The sequence below is a fragment of the Staurois parvus genome, unplaced genomic scaffold, assembly GCF_062004578.1.
Source record: "Staurois parvus isolate SC_StPar_1 unplaced genomic scaffold, SC_StPar_1.0 ptg000009l, whole genome shotgun sequence".
Classification (NCBI taxonomy): domain Eukaryota; kingdom Metazoa; phylum Chordata; class Amphibia; order Anura; family Ranidae; genus Staurois; species Staurois parvus.
In genome coordinates this window covers 9,854,513-9,875,239 of record NW_028317805.1, presented here as the reverse complement: position 1 = coordinate 9,875,239, position 20,727 = coordinate 9,854,513, and the positions used below count along the sequence as shown (strand labels likewise).

General features: G+C 41.7%; 1 protein-coding gene across 2 annotated transcripts in view; it reads left to right on the top strand.

Annotated features, from left to right (window-relative positions):
- The window catches only part of DOCK1 (dedicator of cytokinesis 1), a 536,657-nt gene that overhangs the window by 488,672 nt on the left and 27,258 nt on the right, over positions 1-20,727 (top strand). For both annotated transcript variants that reach the window (XM_089669568.1, XM_089669578.1), the window contains exons 44-48: positions 2,145-2,231; positions 2,915-3,091; positions 5,049-5,132; positions 6,388-6,525; positions 14,769-14,914. In XM_089669568.1, the coding sequence (XP_089525694.1) occupies positions 2,145-2,231; positions 2,915-3,091; positions 5,049-5,132; positions 6,388-6,525; positions 14,769-14,914 (632 nt within the window). The remainder of the gene's footprint in view (positions 1-2,144; positions 2,232-2,914; positions 3,092-5,048; positions 5,133-6,387; positions 6,526-14,768; positions 14,915-20,727) is intronic.

The following is a 20,727-nucleotide window of genomic DNA, read 5'->3' as shown; positions in this document are numbered from 1 at the left end:
ACAAGCACCATTCTCCCTGTATGGATTTCCTTGAAGCAGCTGGAAGCTGATTCTCCTTCTCTCCCTCCTGTTGCTTTTAGCTGCTTTATTGAAAGCAATACAGGGAGATCGGTGCTTGTAACTGCCCCCACCGCTGCACCAACCTTCCCTGACCATAACACATTCATATACCATGGGTTATAGGCATGTACCTTCAGGTGCTGGCAAACTTTTGAGGACACATCTTCCATATAACCCTACCTCACCCTGTCAGTCCTGAGCTTTAGCTGGTGTCTGAAGGTGTTGGACCTCTTCTTTTTCATGGAGAAATCAACTTCACTAGTTTATAATTTCTTAGAATTCTTCAATTAACACCTCACTGTCTTCTAATTCCTACACAGCAGCAGGAATCTGTGAAGTTTTTTTTTTTCTTTTCGTTAAACCCACTGGTTGAACAACAAAAAAAACTCAGAGTATACCGAGCTTTACACTCAAGACTATCCTTTCTTACAAAAGAAGTTTTAGCATTTCATCTCCCACCCTTGTTCCCTGCTCCTAAGCATCCAAAGACATTCCATCAGACCTACGGATTCCCTGTTTGTTGTTTCCTCAGGACCTCGCAAGGTGCACCCTGGTTCAAAATCCACCATTACACAGTGGATAAGGAACTTTATTGCTAGAGCTTATGCTCTTAAGCAAAAACCTCTTCTTGTGCTGTTGCGTTCCCACTCCAGCAGATCTTTAGGTGTTTCCTGGGATTTTGACACCAAACCTCTGTAGCCCAACTGTGTAAGGCTGCCACCTGGTCTTCCATTCATACCTTCTCAAAGTTCCCGTGAATGCAGCTTTTGGCCATAAGATTCTTGCAGTGTCACTGTGAATTTGGACATGTGCATGTGATTAGCTGTGAACATTCACAGCTAGACACTAGTATACTACATGAATGAAGCCATCCATTGTATACAACTGTCATGTGACCTGCTGTGGTTGGTCACAGCAGATCACATGGTACCGGCAACGGGGGCCGATACTCAGATCTGTCATCGGCCGTGTCCGAGGTACACGGCCGGTGACAGATCGCGCCGCTGCGTGGCTCTGCAGGAGCACAATCTGCGCATGTGCGGGAGAACACCATATGGCGTCCACCCGGAACACTGATGACATTTGCCGGCCGCCATTCGGCCATAGGGCGGGCGGCAAGTGGTTAAAGGCCGCACAGCTTGAAGTGACAGTGACTCCAAGGGCTGTGCATTTGCTTTAGCGTGAGCTTTTCTACAGCTTTCTGTTATACCATTATCTTTGGCATATATACTAAAAGAATATCTTTTGCCAAAAAAAAAACTTTCACGAAGACAACTTATAAAAAGAATTGAGTACTGTTTTAATTAAGAAGCTGCTAAGAACACTAAATATAACTAGTTAATGTTTTTTCCTCTCTTGCAATTTGAATGCTTCTAATTTAAGTCCAGTGTGTGACACCAATACAGATGTAGTGGCTGTGACTACGTCTCCTTGCATTAGCATAGGGGAACCTTTTTTTTTTTTACTGATTTAGATTTCCACAGTTATGACTTGGTGTGTGTGACAAAACAAGAAGAATTTAAGTTTTTACTGACAAAAGACCTGTCACTAAATTACGATACATGTACAAAATGCTTACCAGAGTTCTTGATCAGGCTACAATATGTAGCTAAAAGTTTGTGGACACGTGGGTGTCACATCTGTGTGAGCTTGTTGAACATCCATTGCAAAACTATAGGCATTATTATGAAATCTTTACTTAAAATCTTCCTACAGGCTTTTTACAAATTTTGGGGTATTTAGGATTTTATACCCAAACAACATTTGTGAGTTCAGACACTGATATTGTATGAGATGGCCTGCCTTGCACTTATTTCATTCCAGCGGAGTTCAGAAGGGTTGCAGTCAGGGCTGTGTGCAACTCTGCACACCATGCTCATCTAACCATGTCTATATAAAAGTGCAATTGTCTAATTTATCTTCGTATGCTGTAATATTAACAGTACCCTTCATTGGAAACAATTGAACTCCAATGATTTGGAGGAGTGTCCGCATTCTTTTGGCCAGAGGAATAATAATATTAATGTTCATGCCTGCTACTGTAATTTTATTAATATATAAATGTATTTCTATTGTCATTTCAGAATATGTGGATCGAGAGAACAACTTTTTCAATAGCTTACAAGCTTCCAGGCATCCTGAGATGGTTTGAAGTGAAGGCTATGAGTATGGTAATTACAAAGCAAACCACAAGTAGATGACTACTGGGGAGGTACACATTCCAGAATTTGAGACTGGCTCATGGTTGCCTACAGAACCAATCCAAACTGAGAATCACATTTCCGCAGTACCACCTCCATGTTTGCAGTTATTGAGAATTATGGAGAAGAGAGCAGAAATAGTTAGCCATGGTGGTTCCGCAGCTTTATTGTTCTGATGAGAGCCGTGAGTTTGGAAATGGCAAATAGCATTTTGATTAATAATGGTCAATACTTAGGTTAAATGGATTTATAGAGCTATATTGACTGTTTTTATGGACCATCAAGGCAATCTCTCTTTGGTTGATCAGGCAGGTTTGAAAACCCAGCCGTTTATTCCCCCACTGGTAAGCTGGTCTCCCTCCTTAATTTTGCTTCTTTCCTTTCTCTGTAGAGTTTACTTTGCAGGCTGGGCTGAGCCATGGAGGTTTGTGCCCATACCTAGGCAATTTGTATCACCCTCAATAAACATACTTTGGCATGGAGAGGAATTATATTGTGCTTTGTTGATCTCTAACAAAAACTGCTATGGAGAAAGCAGTACTCGTACTAGCAAGCACTCAAAGCTAGAAAGTTATTAGCCAATTTATTGCTGCCCTAGAAGTTTAAAAGGTATAGGGAATGCTTTTGGTTTAACGTCTTTTTTCCCATTCCAGAAAGAGATAAGTCCACTGGAAAACGCAATTGAGACGATGCAACTCACGAATGAGAAGATTAATAATATGGTGCAGCAGCACATGAATGACCCCAATTTACCCATAAATCCTCTATCCTTACTCCTGAATGGTATTGTGGACCCAGCAGTAATGGGGGGATTTGCAAATTATGAGAAGGTAATTCTTTACTCCTGTAGTGGTGTGTATATATTCTCTCTACATTTTGAGGAGGATTTACTAAGACTAGAGCACCATAATCTGGAGCAGCTTTGCATGGCTTCTAGCTTTCATTTTCAAATCTTAACTGAACAAGTTAAAGTTAGAAGCTAAGGTTTTTCTATGCATTGCTGCTCCAGTTTTAATAAATTCTCACCATAAGGTTCCAAGGTAGTGTTAAGCGTGCCATTTTAAAATGTTTATCCTTATTTAAGGTCTTTGGATTTATTTGTAGTTTTATTTATTGCATCCATTCACCCTCTTAATAGTTGAAAAAATTAAGATGTCAGTTCATCGGGGGATCGGGCTTATATGTGCCTGTTACATGTCAAATAATATAACTTCCTAATTTTATCTGGGCCAAAAGATTTTTATACCTTGTGAACATCTCCTGAACCTACACTATATTGCCAAAAGAATTGGGACTCCCTTCCAAATTATTGGATTCATATGTTCCAGTCACCTCCATGGCCACAGGTGTGTGAAATCAAGCACCTAGGCATACAGACTGCTTCTACAAAGATTTCTGAAAGAATGGGTCGCTCTCAGGAGCTCAGCGAATTAAAGTGTGGTACTGTGATAGGTTGCCACCTGTGCAATAAATCCATCCGTGAAATTTCCTTGCTACTAAATATTGCACGGTCAACTGTTAGAGGTATTATAACAAAGTGAAAGCAACTGGGAACAATAGCAACTCAGCCATCAATTGGTAGGCCACGTAAAATGACAGAGCGGGGTCAGCACATGCCGAAGCGCACAGTGCGCAGAAATTGCCAACTGTCTGCAGAGTCAATAGCTAAAGACCTCCAAACTTTGTGTGGCCTTCAGATTAGCATAACAGTGGTGGAATGGGTTTCCATGGCCAAACACCTGCATCCAAGTCTTACATCACCAAGTGCATTGCAAAGCGTCAGATGCAGTGGTGTCAAGCATGCTGCCACTGGACTCTAGGGCAGTGGAGACTTGTTCTCTGGAATGAAAAATCATGCTTTTCTGTCTGGCAATCCAATTAACGTGTCTGAGTTTGGCGGTTGCCAGGAGAACGGTACTTGCCTGACTGCATTGTGCCAAGTGTAAAGTTTGGTGGAGGGGGAATTATGTGTGGGGTTGTTTTTCAGGAGTTGGGCTTGGCCCCTTAGTTCCAATGAAGGGAACTTTTAAGGCGTCAGCATTCCAAGACATTTTGGACAATTTCATGCTCCCAACTTTGTGGATGGCTCCTTCCTGTTCCAACATGACTGCGCATCAGTGCACAAAGTGCCTGACCTCACAAATGTGCTTCTGGAAGAATGGTCAAACATTCCCATAGACACACTCCTACATCTTGTGGAAAGCCTTCCCAGAAGATCTGAAGCGAAGCTGTTGTAGCTGCAAAAGGTGGGCCAACTCAATATTGAACACTACAGACTAAGACTGGAATGCCATTAAAGTTCATGTGCGTGTGAAGGCAGGCAGCCCAATACTTTTGGCAATATAGTGCATATGATGGTTTTCATGTTCAGTAGCAACTCAAATAGCCAAGGCTTCAAATAACAAACACAAATGAGTAATTTCTATATAAAGCTATGCTGCTCTGTAGTTCTCATTGTACCGTGGCTTTGCTTTCCTATATGGTCCAAAGACAACCAGGTGAACTTGCATTTTCAGAGCATTGGAAATGGCAGCCATCCCTATTTCCAGTGTCCTGGATTCCTGTTAAAAGACTACTAAGGAACCCCCCCGTGATTTTGATCTAGAGGTATAAGAACTAAACAAGTAAGACTGCTAACCACTCTACTTGTCACGATTGGGTAGGTTAACCCCTTGATGTAGTGAGCATTGCTTTATTTATATCCTTTTTTTAAGCACCTGTGTTTTTATGTGTACATTGAAGTACTAAGGGAATCCCATATTTTAATGTCTACCACTATCTCTCTAGGCCTTCTTCACTGAGAAATACATGCAGGAACACCCAGAGGACCTTGAAAATATTGAAAAATTGAAGGACCTGATTGCATGGCAGGTAAAAGTCCCCATTGTCACCTTGTGCAAGGACACACATTACAGAGACAGCAAACAATTTCTGTGTATCAGACTGATGAGTGCAGCTTGTACATTTCAGTGGTATTTATCTGCTCTGCAGATGTATCATTGCATTGCATTCCTCAGCCCGATTCTGTCATCTATTCATTTCTTATGTGACAAAGAATGTTATCCCTCTTCTTCTCCTTGTCAATTTAAAAGGCAAGTGTTTCTGATTGAATTCTCAGTTCAGGTGGAGATTCCTTTCCACCTTGAATGCTCAGCTCTCATACAACAACCATATCTTTACTGTAACAAAGAATATTTAAGTGGTTGCAAAGGTATATTTTTTAAAATATTTAACATGTTCTACTTACCTGCTCTGTGCAATGGTATTGCACAGACCAGCCCTGAACCTCCTCTTCTGGTATCCCCCACCAGCACTGTCTGCTCCTCCCCTTATCTGAGTGCCCCCATAGCAAACTGCTTGCTACAGGTATGGACTTGCTTCCAAACTGGACTGTGTGTGTCTATGGAGCAACTAGGCACTGCATAAAATTATTCCGTATGGCCACACCCAGAATAATTTATCATTGCATTCTAACATTTTCACATTAACATTTCACAATTTTTTCAAGATGGTACTTTGATTAGTAAGCTGCTACATTTCCTTGGTCTCTCAAGGTAATGTGTGAATTTTACAGAAATCTGTAATACTGTAATGTGCCAATCCAGACATTTGTTTTTGAAATACTCTTGTTTTGCATACAAGTAAATCCCTGCAGAGAAAAATAGAAGACTCCTTACTGCTTTCAGATACTACCAGTGCAATCATTCCCCACCTATAATTTGACTGTGATAGACTGAAGTCTTTTCTCCAGAGCTATGTGTGCAACTAGGGATCTGATGCTGAATTTCATTTCCTTGATTTCTCCAGCAGATCCTCCACTAGAATCTATAGAAATACAATTTAATCCAATTACAACAGTGACCTGGCTGAAAAGCCAAGCTCTATCCTTTTGATGGCTGGCTATGCTGGAAGTTGGGAGTATTCCTATTTACTTTAGGAGAATGAACGATGTCTTTGCTCCAGTCTTCAGAGCAATCTGCATTCTTTTTAACCATCCAGCACTGTATTCTTCTCTATTTAATCTTTAAGGAGTACTCCTGACTAAACATAATTTTCCCAGATTTTCCTGATAACTGTTCCTGTCAATTGCTTGTTAATTATTTGATGTTTTTTATTTTTTGTTAAGGTGCCGTTCCTGGCTGAGGGAATACGCATTCATGGAGAAAAGGTCACTGAAGCTTTACGGCCATTTCACGAGAGGATGGAGGTGTGTTTCAAGCAACTTAAAGAGAAAGTGGAGAAGCAATATGGAGTTAGGACTTTGGTAGGTATCAGACGTTTTGCAATGTATAGTCACTTTTCGAAGAACCCCCATTTCTGCTTCTTGGGGTGTGAGAGGTATTACTGCAGATTTATACCCTGCTCAAAAAAATTAAAGGAACACTTTGAAAACACATCAGATCTCAATGGGGAAAAATACCATGCTGGATAGCTATACTGATATGGACTGGGTAATGTGTTAGGAATGTAAGGCTGCCCCATCGTTTGATGGAAAATAAAGTTATCAACCTACAGAGGATTGAATTCAAAGACACCCTGAAAATCAAAGTGAAAATATGATGCGGCAGGCTAGTCCATTTTGCTGAAATTTCATTGCAGCAACTCAAAATTGTACTCAGTAGTTTGTATGACCCTAACGTGCTTGTATGCATGCCTGACAATGTTGGGGCATGCTCCTAATGAGATGACAGATGGTGTCCTGGGGTACTTCCTCCCAGATATGGGCAAGGGCATCACTGAGCTCCTGGACAGTCTGAGGTGCAACCTGTCAGAATCGGATGGACCAAAACATGATATCCCAGAGATGGTCTATTGGATTTAGGTCAGCCGGGCGTGGGGGCCATTCAGTGGTATCAATTACTTCATTCTACAGGAACTGCCTGCATACTCTCGCCACGAGGTCAGGCATTGTCGTGCACCAGGAGTAACCCAGGACCCACTCCACCAGCGTAGGGTCTGACAATGGATCCAAGGATTTCATCCGGATACCTAATGGCAGTCAGGGTGCCATTGTCTAGCCTGTAGAGGTCTGTGTGTCCCTCCATGGATATGCCACCCCAGACCATCACTGACCCACCTCCAAAACAGTCATGCTGAACGATGTTACAGGCAGCATAACATTCTCCATGGCTTCAACAGACCCCTTCATGTCTGTCACATGTGCTCAGGGTGAACTTGCTCTCATCTGTGAAAATGGATCTAGTGGCGGGCCTGTCAATTCTGGTGTTCAGGGGCAAATTCCAATCGAGATCTATTGTGCCAGGCAGTGAGCACAGGGTCCACTAGAGGATGCCGGGCCCTCAGGCCACCCTCATGAAGACTGTTTCTGTTGCTACACCTAATAGAGGTCAAAAGGATTCCGTGATCCTGTGACCCTGCAGGTCATGATACTCTTCGAGCAGGTTTACCTGGAAGTGGATGCTTCTTAGCCTCCACTGCTTCATGAAGACCTCTTGTTGCAAGGACTCATTTTACCACCCAGTTCACATGGCCATGTCTTAGCATAATATGAGTTCCTAGGGGAATGCCCTCATTATTTTTCTGTATAGCACCCACACAGTTAAACTATAGCGGTTTACTGTCCAGCAGCTGCCCATTCCAGCTGCAGTGAACAGGCAGTAGGGGGCAGTCTGGTACTCAATTCACCAATGCGAAGTACCAACATTAAGAGTACAAAAGTGATGCTTCATTCATGTCAATGTATTGCACTGCTGTCCTGTGACGTCCTGTCCAGTACGTTGCCATAAAATGCAGCATGTCTACATTTTATGGCAGATCACTTAGTGCAGCTCTGGGCTGCATTTCAGTGTGAATAGGACATATAGAAAACAATTGTTTTCTACATGTCCTAGCGATGACTGGCGTTTTACAGAGCAGTAAAGCGCTGGTTACTGCACTATCGTGAATTGGGCCTAGGGTAAGGTGTCAGCGTTGGTATTCTTATTTTAGCATCCTCTGGCATCACTACCAGTTTTCCAAGCAGGGTATTACACATGTTATCTCTCTAGTCAAGTCATCATTGTCACTGTGGGACCTTACCTTGGTATTGTCAGTGTTGCAAAAAACAACTTTTGAGAATATCGGAGATTCTGCTGCTGTTGCTCACTCGGGAAGTAGCATTCCATGTTGGGTATGTAGAGTATCGTTGTTTGTGGTGTTGTCCTACAAGCCTCTATATCTTAGTCCTTTATAAGGATAAGATTTTCCTGCATCCAAGACTCTTTCCTGCCTAACGTGGTATAAGCTTTCCACTTGAATGAAGACCTTGGGGGTTATTTACTAAAACTGGAGAGTGCAAAATCTGGTGCAGCTCTGCATAGAAATCAATCAGCTTCCAGGTTTTATTGCCAAAGCTTAATTAAACAAGCTGAATGTAGAAGCTGATTGGCTACCATACGCAGCTGCATAATATTCTGATTGCTATGGTTTTAGTAAATCTCCCCCATTGCACGTTGTCGCTTTGTCCCAAGCCAGTCTACCCTAAGGAAGTTGCCTTGTATTCCTTGGATGTTTGCATGTCACATCCGTGTTTCATGGGTGAGATTCCCTGTTTATGGTTGTAGAGGGTCTGCATAAGGGCCTTGCAGTTTTGACTGCAACTATCTTGCACTTGATTTGGCAAATTATTGTCCAAGCATATGCTACTAAGCACTTAGAACCACCATTTCCAGTTACAGCAAATTATTCTAGAGCTATAAGTGCATCCTGGGCTTTCTGCCAATACCTCAGGTTTCTAAGGTGGCCACTTGGTCACCAGTTAATGCCAAGGTAGATGTGACTACATCAGCCGATGCCTTTTCAGGCATAAAGTTTTGCAAGCAGCAGTTTGACTGGACATGTATTGTTTTCTTTTAAGATGGTTAGTCTGGTTTGCCCACCATGTTTATCACTGCTTTGGGGCATCCCAGTTGTTGATTATCTAAAAGTACAGCTATATCCTCCAACTAACGACGGAAAAGAACATGATTTTTTTTTCTTAATATTCATTGTAAAATTATTTTCTCTGCGTTAATTGCAGGACACAGCATCTGCCCTTTGGGCTTTTTCTCTATTTGTATTTAAATATTTAGTTTATTTGCACTGCTGTGTTGTTTAGTTTGCTCCAAATTCTGGAGGGTTGAGGCTACCAATAGGGTTCATGCTTAGTCTGTCTTTTGTTTTGTTTTTTGTTGTTCCTAGTGTCTCTCTTATGCAGGTGGCACTATACCCATTAGGTAATGATCTGAAAGAAGAGCTGTGTCCTTCAGTGAACACAAAGAATAGGATTTTAAAGTGTGTATAGAAATCCCTACTTGCTAGCAGCTTTTTGGTGGGGACTTCAGTTCTGTTTTACAGTGGAGAGTTTAGCACCAGGAAGCATTCTGATTTGCTAAAGGCCAAATATCATATGATTGATTGCTTCCCTAAAATGAAAATGTTTTCTATGATTCTGCTTTTTCCCCCTTCTGTCTCCTGAAAGACGTAAATAGAGTGCTGGCGCTTTATTTCTTCTAGTTATTAGCACTAATGGAGGAGCCTATTTAGATTGACAAGAGGGCAGGCTGGATGCATTCATAATGAAATTTAAGGTCCAGTAATGGCCTATTAACACCATGCTCGGCTCATCTGTCTTCTCTCGGTAGTGTATATTTATGGAGGTGTTGTTTTATTTTTAGTGATGATACAAGGCAGTATATGCTGAGCCATCTGCAGCCAAGAGCTGTGGCGGCTTCACCTTGCCAAGCTCCAATATTTGGGTTGGTGTCTGCAGTCACAGATGGGAGTTTTAATGAGCACAGCTGATTTTCTCTTGTTAATCGTGACCGCTATACAGATATATCGTTCAGCCAACTGTCCCTGATTTCCTTGCTTTTAAAATTGTGTCCCTGTTACTGTCACTGTTTGTCCTATCGCCTGTCCTGTAATGACAAGTATGATTGTTTTAATAATCTTTTCACGTGAGTGTTTTTTTAATGTAGTGTTTGTTGATAGACAGCACTTAGTGTTTATGCCCTCATTGTTATAAGAATGGCTGCCTAACATTCGCTCCCTTCAGCATTTGTTCCTAGTAATTATTTCAAAGTGTTGTCAACTCAGCACACTGGTTGTTTAACGGAAACCTCCACTCAGGACTTTTTTTATCTACATAGTAGGACACATATATTATTATTATTATTATACAGGATTTATATTGCACCAACAGTTTGCTCAGCGCTTTACAATATAACGGCAGACAATACAGCAACAATACAGTTCAATACAAGAGGGTTAGGAGGGCCCTGCTCCTTGGAGCTTACAATCTAAGAGGGAGGGGCTAGTGGTACAAAAAGTAGTAACTGTGGGGGATGGACTGGTAGGAGGAGTAGAAGATCCCATTATTAGCTGAGGGCAGGATAGGCTTCCCTGAAGAGATTTTCAGAGATCGCCTAAAAGTGAGCAGAGTAGGCGATAGTCTGATAAATTGGGGTAGAGAGTTCCAGAGGATGGGGGAAGCTCTGAAGAAGTCCTGGAGACAAGCATGGGAGGAGCAGACAAGGGAGCTAGAGAGCAGGATGTCGTGCGAGGAGTGGAGAGTACGGTTTGGGTGATATTTGGAGACAAGATTGGTTATGTAAGTTAATAATAATATATACAATGTGTGGGGATCCATTATGTGATAGAGGGGTGAGGCAGGTGGAAGGGGGTGCTGTGCTTCAGGTGTGAGGTGGTGCAGAGGGGTGTACTGCAAATGACGGGGTGAGGTGGCAATGGAGGGATGGGGGGCAAGGTGAAGGTGAAAGGGTTGCGCTGGCTTTTGGTGGGGGAAAGGCGGCAGTGGAGGAGCACACTGCATTTGGGGGGAGGGGTTGAGGTGAAATTGGGGGATGAGTTAATGATGCATGGATGTTGTGCAATTGGAGCAGTAAGCCAGCAGTGGTGGGATATGAACTTTGATGAGTGGTGATGGTGGGGGGGGGGGGGGATTTGTGAGGTGGTGGAATACCCTGTAATTGGAGGGGGTAAGGTTGCAGTGGAGGGATGTGCTGCGATGGTGATGGAGGAGTGTGCTGCATTTGGGGGAACTGAGGTGAGGGTGGAGGGATGTGCTGCAACTGTGGGCTGACATGGCATTGGAGAAATGTGCTGTGATTTGGGAAGGGAAGGGGTGTGAGGTGGCTGCAGGAAGATGTAATGTGATGCTGGTAGGGGCCATGAAGGAATGTGCTGCTGCTGGAGGCTGTGTAGACACTACCCTTCAGTCCTCCACTCCCCAAGCTCCTGATCAGTATGTGGGCACAGAAAGGTAAGAATTCTCAATAATAAAGTCAGCTGAGGGGATGACAAACTGCCTGAAAGCTTTTCTCTAGTGCAGCCATCTCCTCCTCGGTTGGCTCTGAGAGGTTCCTACTGGGGACAGCTGAGAACATCTGCGGATTCATGTATTGAAGAGGGGAAGGGTGTGCTTGAAAGGAATATGATGTTCTACAGAAAAATAGGGTGAGGAAGTGAGAGCACAAAAGTCAGAATCCACCACTAGCAAAATATAAATCATGGTTTCATATTAAGGATGGAAGCATGTCAGTGTTGTAACCCTAGGGCTTCCTATTCTAGGGTGACAGTGCTCACCCACTATCTTTCAATGCTATCCTGGTTGTGGAATTGCAAACAGCCATATTGATGCCTACTATACCTGTACGTTTTTAGGCCGAGGACATTTTTCAGCCATCACTCTGCATCTACTGAAGTGGGGGAAGAACAACAAGAGGGTTGCTAGGACTCAAAAGTCTAGGAACCAGCAGAGACATCATTGATAGTAACACATGCTGCTCCTTCAAGCCCACACTTGGCCTTTTCTGTGTAATTTGCGCAGCAAAAGGAAATGATCATGTGACCACTGCTAAAGGTTTCAGAGGTACTTTGAGTTTTGTGTTCAGTACTATTCATACATAATCTGATTCCTGGGTAACCTCTATGTTTTTACATGTTTGCTTTTACTTCTACTTCAAACCACATCCTATGTCCTCACTGCCCCGTAGTTCTTTTTGGAAATGACATTCCGTGGGGTGTTCTCCAACCACCAATTAGGCTTTGAAGTGTTGATTCTGGACGTTATCCTAGCCGCTCTCATTTTAAACATTGATAGAACACCAGCATCTTACCTACACATGTCTGATGTTATCTTAATAATGTTTTTCTAATCCTGGCTTCACAAAGGCCTGCCAGGATGATGGAGTGTTACTGTTGCTTGCGGCTTGCGCTGTATCAATTAATCAGGAGTTGACAGTATGAAATCATGCACAGTTCAACAGCTGAATAGATCTCATTTTGTATCAGAGCGTCACAATACAGACAGCTTGTTGAGATCATATTCTGAAACAGGTTATTGTATTGTATTTTTCTTCTTGTTAGCTGCTTGTGGTCATGTTCAAACTTTTGACATTACCATCTGTAAACTATCTTGTGAAAAAAATCACACCCCTAGAAAAATTTGTAATGGAAGTGTGTGATGTCACTCGAGTGAGATTACGTTATACAATGAAAGTGTACATTCAGTCAATATTATTTATTTCATAGAATGTAGAAAGATTAGAACCACTGGTCAGTTTTTACTGCTATCCAGAATCCCAGGAGGGGAGATTGAGCAAGGGTTCCAGCCATCCCTTCTCTACTAAATAAAAAACATCTTGTATTTACCTTTATATACACCAATTAGTCATAACATTATGACCACTGACAGGTAGAGTGAACAGCCTTGGTTATCTCATTACAGTGGCATCCGAAGGTCAGTGAGATATATTAGGCAGCAAGTGTTGTCCCTGAAGTTAATGTGTTGAAAGCAGAAAAAAACGGGCATTGCAGTTTGTTGCATATAGGGCTGTGTAGCCGCAGACCGGTCAGGGTACCCATGCTGATTCGTGTCCACAGCCAGAAGCACTTGCAATGAGCACACGAGCATCAGCACTGGACCACAGAGCAATGCAAGAAGGTGGCCTGGTCTGATGAATCACGTTTTCCTTTACAGTGTGTGAAAGTGTGTGTTTGTGTGTGGCTTACTAGGGTGCAGTATGGGAAGATGGCAAACCAGTCGAGGCAGTGTGAGGATTCGGGCAATGTCCTGCAGGGAAACCTTGGTCCTGCCATTCATCTTGTGGATGTTGCGTGACATGTACCATCTACCTAAATATTGTCTCTGACCAAGAACACCCCCTCATGGAAACTGTATTTCCTGATGACAGTGGCTCCTTTAGCAGGATAATGCACAACTCTGCAAAAATGGTTCAAGAATGGTTTGAGGAACACAACGATGAGTTTGAGGTGTTGACTTGGCCTCCAAATTCTCCAGATCTCAATCCAATTGAGCATCTGTGGGATGTGCTAAAAGAACAAGACTGAACTATGAAGGCCCCACCTCGCAACTTACGGGACTTAGAGGATCTGCCACAGACGGCTTAGTTCTAGATACCACGGCTTATCTTCAGAAGTCTAGTGGCATTCATGCCTCAGTAGATCAGGGCTGTTTTGGCGGCAAAAAGGGAACCTACTCAATATTAGGTGGGTGGTTATAATGTTCTGGCTGATAAATGTATATAATTGAAGTCTTTCTGCAAATCACTATTGGTCCTTAAATGTGAAAGATAACCAGCAGTGATGCACAATAGAGTATTTCAATGACAGAGCACTCCCGAGTTTCTTCCTAGGTGCTCAGGCTGATAAAGGTACATAAGTCATCTGTAGGTGCCTACATTTCACACAGTTTGCAATTGGATATATTTTACTTCATAGCTTAACTCCAGACAAAAACATAACTGTGGCTTTAGCCAAGTACCAAAACCAAACCTCTAATGATGTATTCGCTACTCATGGCTGCTGCTTTCTTCCTAAAAACTGTTGCTTGCAAGAGGAGATTATGACGTTCCTGCCCCCTTGTCCTATCACAGAACTTCTTATATTCTTTAAGTAGTATTAAGACCTCAGAGTTTTTAATATTAACATATTTAGCACAATAAAATAACCCCCCCCCCCCCAGTAGACTTTTTGTTTAAACTTCTCAACCTAGCTCTTGCAGTTTACAGCGTTCAAAGCTGCTGGCTCCTGCTCTCTCAGTGCTGCTTCCCCAAACTTCTGGTCTTCACAGGAAAGAGTGAATAATGTAATGTGCCGTCTGGATTTAGTCTGTTAGCTTGGAGGAGGGAAGAGCAGGGGGGTGCCTTGCCATCCTAGGCTATGGCTATTGATGCACACAGTGTAGGGAGACATTCCTCTTCTCCCTGTATGCATAGGTGTCTCCATAGGATGCTGCAAGAGAAAGGAGCCACAAGAAAACTGGGCAGCAGTCATGACACCAGAATAAACTGGAACATAGACAAGGATTAAAAGATAAAGAAGGTGCATACTCAGTAAATGATTAAATCAGCTGCCGAATTTGCTTAAAAAACTGAGGGTTTAATATCAGTTTAATAGGAGCCATGTTATCAGTAGACACGCACTTTGATTCAATTAAGGAACGCAGATTGGCTCATTAATTTGTCTTGTTTTGTTTTTTTTCAGTTATCTAGCAATGATGAGAGGAGGGGGAACAGACCCAGATCTATGGTTAGATCTTTCACTATGCCATCATCATCCAGACCTTTATCAGTTGTGTCCATCTCCTCCGTGTCATCAGACAGTACGCCTTCAAGACCGGGTTCTGATGGGTATGTAGCCTTATACTGTTGGCTTATTATATAGGAGCATAATATAATATCATTCTTCTTTAGAATTTGAGCACTTTTTTTTCTTTTAAAGAACTATGTATTGTAATGTATTTCAAAATGATAATTTTACAAAAATACCTCCAAAACACTATTTTGCATCCCAACAGACCACATCACATATTTTATGCAATTTAGGAAAAACAATAACCTTTTCTGAGTAAAAGAAAAAAAATGTATTGTTTACAAGCGTTCCTGCTTCTAACAGCCAAAAACACAGTATGTAGAGAATTCAAAGAATTAGGACCCGTGTGTCCCCCATTCCCATGTCATATATAGTGAATCTTGGATAGGAAAGAAAAAAGAAGCAGCACATCAGGTGATTCTGTATTTGAGCATAATGTAGTGGAGGAGGCTGGCTGTCAAGTCCCTAAAACTACATATATGTTTTCTCCATTAATGATGTATTTGGTGGTATTTAGTGATCTTCTAAGCTGAGATGCTGTTGACTATATTTTACTTCATTAGACTTGAGTGGTCCTTTTAACCACTTCGTGTCCTGCCCATGTATATAAACGGCCGGACTGGAGCAGTTCAGGGGCGGGTGGCCATTTATAAACGGCCTGCCTGCGATCCACTGCCTGCTGTGTCCTCCGGACACAGTGGAACACCGATCGTTGTACGGGACCTCTGTGTGAGGTCTCGATCATGTAATCACTGATTGGCCAACCAGTGATCATATGAAGAGTAGTAAGCAAGATGTCACTTCTGACATCATTGCTTACTACGTGTGAAATCTGTGAATAATCACAGAGGTCACATGGTACAAGGCTATTCACAACCGCCTTGTACCATGTGACAAGCTGTGACCAATCACAGATCACACAGTATTTCTCAATGGCTGCAAGAATGCAGCCAGAGAGAAGGAGAAATTATTGCTTTTACAGCCTTTATGGGTGTAAAAAAAAAAAATCTTCATAACCCCGCACAAGTAGTACAGTGTCACTATGGTGACACTGTACTGCTAGGGTGACAGTATGTAAAGAAAAAAAACAAATAATATAAAAATGTTTTAAAAATTATAATTTTTGGTTATAAACTAATTTGGGTTATTTTTTTTTTACTAAAAAGAACTGAATAAATTTTGGCCAAGATTTATAAAGAAAGATTATTTGCAAAATTGTATAAGAAATGTTTTTTTTTTAATTTTTGGACATTTTCATTTATACAGCAAAAAAAAAAATCTAAATCCCAGTGGTGAATAAATACCACCAAAATAAAGTTTTATCTGACTCAAAAAAATGCTAAAAAATTCATATGGGTACAGTGTTGCATGACCGCGCAATTGTAATTCAAAGTGTGACAGCGCTGAAAGCTGAAAATTGGCCTGGATAGGACGGGTGTAAACTTGAAGTGGTTAAGGAAAATGATCTCAGGAATGATGCATCCTCAGGAGTTATTGTAACATTTACCTGGTGGTGATAATGTGACACTTTTAATTGTCCTTCGATATGTTCACTAATGTAAATTTGTGCAGATGAGTAAATGCTTCCTATAATGCTAACCTGTGTATAAGAAAATGCGATAGCATCCTTGGTTTAAGACTGCTGGGATAAGCACAGTGTATTGCTTATAGTCAGGTCGGAGCAGAACTATAAATTTGCACTATGTGTACGTTGAGGCAAAAGAGGAGATTTACTAAAACATGTGCACTCAGAATCTGGTGCCACTGTGCATGGTAGCCAATCAGCTCCTAACTTCAGCTTGTTCAGTTAGGTTTTCACAATAAAACCTGGAACCTGACTGGTTTTTCTGCAGAGCTGCACCAGGTTTTGCACTCTCCAGTTTTAGTAAATCTCCACCAAAGTCTTTATGCGGCACCCTGCATATGTAATGTGCAAAAAAGCTGCTCTCATTTGTATAAATTATACAGAAAAACAAGATTAATGTTGGAGATGGGAAGCATACACCTACCACAAGGCACCACATACCTTGTACAGCATTCCACAGTCCAAGTGATCTGAGAAGCAAGGAGTAACTTCAGGAATTTACTTGGTCTGGTCCCTATTCTTCCTCATTTCCAAAAATGTAAAGTATAAAGTCAAAACTATTTATTTTTTCATTTTTTTGGTGTCTCGTTAAAATGATTTCCTTTTACTTTCTGTTCAGTTGACACAGCAGGAAGATTTTCCTTTTTATTCCTGTTCTGGTGATATCTAAAAATGTTATATTTTTTGTCACTTTTTACAGCTTGTTTACATTAGGTGTGGTAAATGGCGCCTTTCCACACTGGATCAATGCTAGTCACTAAAAGGGCACATAGAAAACATTGGTGTGATGTGCAGTGCAGCGCACTGGAGGTCACCGAAGCACAATGCATTTGCTGCTCTACTGAGACATAACTGAACTGACACCAAACTGACTCACACAGTCACTAGCCTGCAAGGCAAAATGCCGTGTTTTACAAATCAAGCTAGTATGAGCAAGCCCTTAGTCCCAATGCCAGGGCTCACCAGGACAAATAGAAGGGGTGAATGTACACAGCCGAGACACAGACAGCAATAACAACCTTACAGATATTCTGAAACAAAAAAAATGGATATCTAATAACAAATATGTATATATTTACTGTGTGTATGCACATATAGAGTAAATCTATATAATAATACATACACACAATCATTTAGCTGTTTTAAATTGACATTTTTGGTGAGCATATTTTGTTTTCATGATGAAAACAACCTACAAACAACCTTTTCATACCCAGCCATGCTTGTTTTCAGTTATTGTCACAGCACAATCACCATCTGATCCCTCGTTTTTATTGCACACATCCTCTGGGATTACTAGAAAGCATATGGTTTCAATACATATAAGCCATTCTGTTTTGTTTATTCTCCTTTAAGTATGGTGCAGTGATACTGCAATGACTCAGTCCAGCTGACATACATCATACATATGGCCAGTGACTGGCTGCCAAGTCCTTGCTGATCCTCTGCATTCTGGAATCAGCCACTTACAATACTCCAATCATGGAATGTGTTCATCCTCCATGCATGCAAACCACATACAATACTGAATCTGCTGGAGTTTGTTTAAACAGCATCTCCAACAAAACAGCTAAATACAAAGTTGAAACACACACACAGACACACACACACACACATATATCTGGCCTATCGTGAGCATGATAATGCCACTTTTTGCAGCTAACAGTTCTGCAGTCTCTGTGCTACAGCTCTGGCTCCATCCTTCTCTTTAGAGAATGTTGCCTTCCTGGTGATGGCCACCCTGGGCTTCTCTCCTTCTTGTGCCCCATAAAAATGTACATTATGTGCTACAGTCTGCTTATAATGCAGGCACTCCCACCGTAAGCCTGATTTCAACTTTCAATGCAAACTCATCATAAAGACAGATTTGGGTTATTATACTAGAAATAAATACATAATGATAAATAATGAACAAATAATTGAGGACTTTTGTAAGAACTAGGATTGAATGGAAAGCTATTTTTTTCTTACACCTCTCCCAATGTTTAAAGTGGTTGTAAAGGCTCAAGGTTATTTACCTTCATGCATTCTATACATGAAGGTAAAAAACCTTCTGTGTGCAGCAGTGCCCCCCAATACTTACTTGAGCCCGATCCCAATCCAGCAATGTGCACAACAGCAGCGCTCCTTCTTTCTTCATTGGCTGAGACAGCAGTGGGAGCCATTGGCTTCCGCTACTGTCAGTCACAGCCAGCGAGCCAATGAGGAGAGAATGGGGGGCAGGGCCAAGCTGGGCTCTGTGTCTCGATGGACAAACAGAGCATTGGCTTGGAAGTCCCCATAGCAAGCTGCTTGCTGTAGGGGCACTAGACAGGAGGGAGGGGCCAGGAGCACCAGCAGGGGACCCGAGAAGAGGAGGATTGGGCTGCTCTGTGCAAAACCACTACAGAGAGCAGGTAAGTATGACATGTTTGTTATTTTAAAAACATATGCCTTTAAATTAATTAATATAATGCTCACTTCCTATCATCTACTGATCCCCCCCCCAATTAGAGGAGGCTGGGACTCTTGTTCTTCAAATATATTAATAGTAAAAAGGTCCGGTCCGAGCATGTAGGCCCTTTACAAAATAATCTGGTGGGTGTGGGTGACTGGGGACGAAGAGTAGGCAAATGTATTAAATACCTTCTTCAGCTCTGTGTATACAAAGGAGCATGGGGGAGCTCTTGTCCATAATGGGCATGGTATTGACACAGCTCCAGATGATCCCCATTGGCTCACAATTGATATGATCCAAAAATATTTAGACAGTATAAAGGTGAATAAAGCACCTGGACCGGATGGCATACACCCACGGGTCCTTTATTGAGCTCTGTCATTTCAAAGCCATTGTTTCTAATTTTTAGGGAATCTTAATGACTGGCATAGTACCACTGGATCGGCGTAAGGCCAATGTGGTGCCAATATTTAAAAAGGGGTCAAAATCTTTACTAAGTAATTATAGACCTGTTAGTTTAACTTCTATAGTTGGGAAGATACTGGAGAGTTTAATAAAAGACCACAAAGATGCGTTCTTGCTGGAAAAAAATATGTTAACAGACAGCATGGATTCATGAAAGACAGAAGTTGTCATACAAATCTCTTTTCTTTTTATGAGGAGGTGAGCAAAACCTTGGACAGAGGGGTGGTGGTGCACGTGGTATACTTGGATTTTGCGAAAGAATTTGACACAGTTCCCCACACACGGCTAATGTGTAAGGTAAAGTCTACAGGCTTGGAAAAATCTGTATGTAAATGGATAGAAAACTGGCTAAAAGATCATATTTAAAGAGTAGTGGTTAATGATTCATACTCTGAATAGTCTAGGCTTGTTAGTGGTATATCGCAAGGTTCAGTGTTGGGAGTCTTACTTTTTAATATATTTATAAACGATATTGGGTCTGGGATTAAAAATACCATTTCAGTCTTTGCAGATGACACCAAGCTGTGCAGTGGAATAACGTCCTTACAGGATGTCTCCAATTTACAAGCCGACCTCAATGCACTGTTTAATTGGGCAACTATGTGGGAAATGAGGTTTAATGTTGATAAATGTAAGGTTATGCACTTGGGGGCTAAGAATATGCATGCATCATACATACTAGGGGGGTACAACTGGGGGAATCAATGGTGGGGAAGGATCTGGGAGTTCTGGTAGATCACAAGCTTAATAATGGCATGCAATGCCAAGCTGCGGTTTCTAAAGTGAGCAAAATCCTCTCTTGCATTAAAAGAGGTATAGACTCCAGAGAGAGAGATATCATGTTACCCCGGTACAAATCATTAGTAACACCTCATCTGGAATATGCAGTTCAGTTTTGGGCACCAATTCACAAAAAGAACATTGGGGAACTGGAGAAAGTACAGGGAAGGGCAATCAAACTGATAAGAGGCATGGAGGAGCTCAGCTATGAGGAAAGATTAGAGGAACTGAATTTATTATCTCTTGAGAAGAGGAGATTAAGGGGGGATATGATCACCATGTATAATACATAAGGGGGGATATGATCACCATGTATAATACATAAGGGGGGATATGATCACCATGTATAATACATAAGGGGGGATATGATCTCCATGTATAATACATAAGGGGGGATATGATCTCCATGTATAAACACATCAGTGGTTCATATAGTGAACTCGGTGTAGAGTTATTCACCCTGAGGGCATCACAGAGGACAAGGGGGCACTCTTTACATCTGGAGGAAAAGAAATGTAATCTACAAACACGTAAAGGTTTCTTCACAGTGAGAGCTGTGAAAATGTAGAATAGACTCCCTCAAG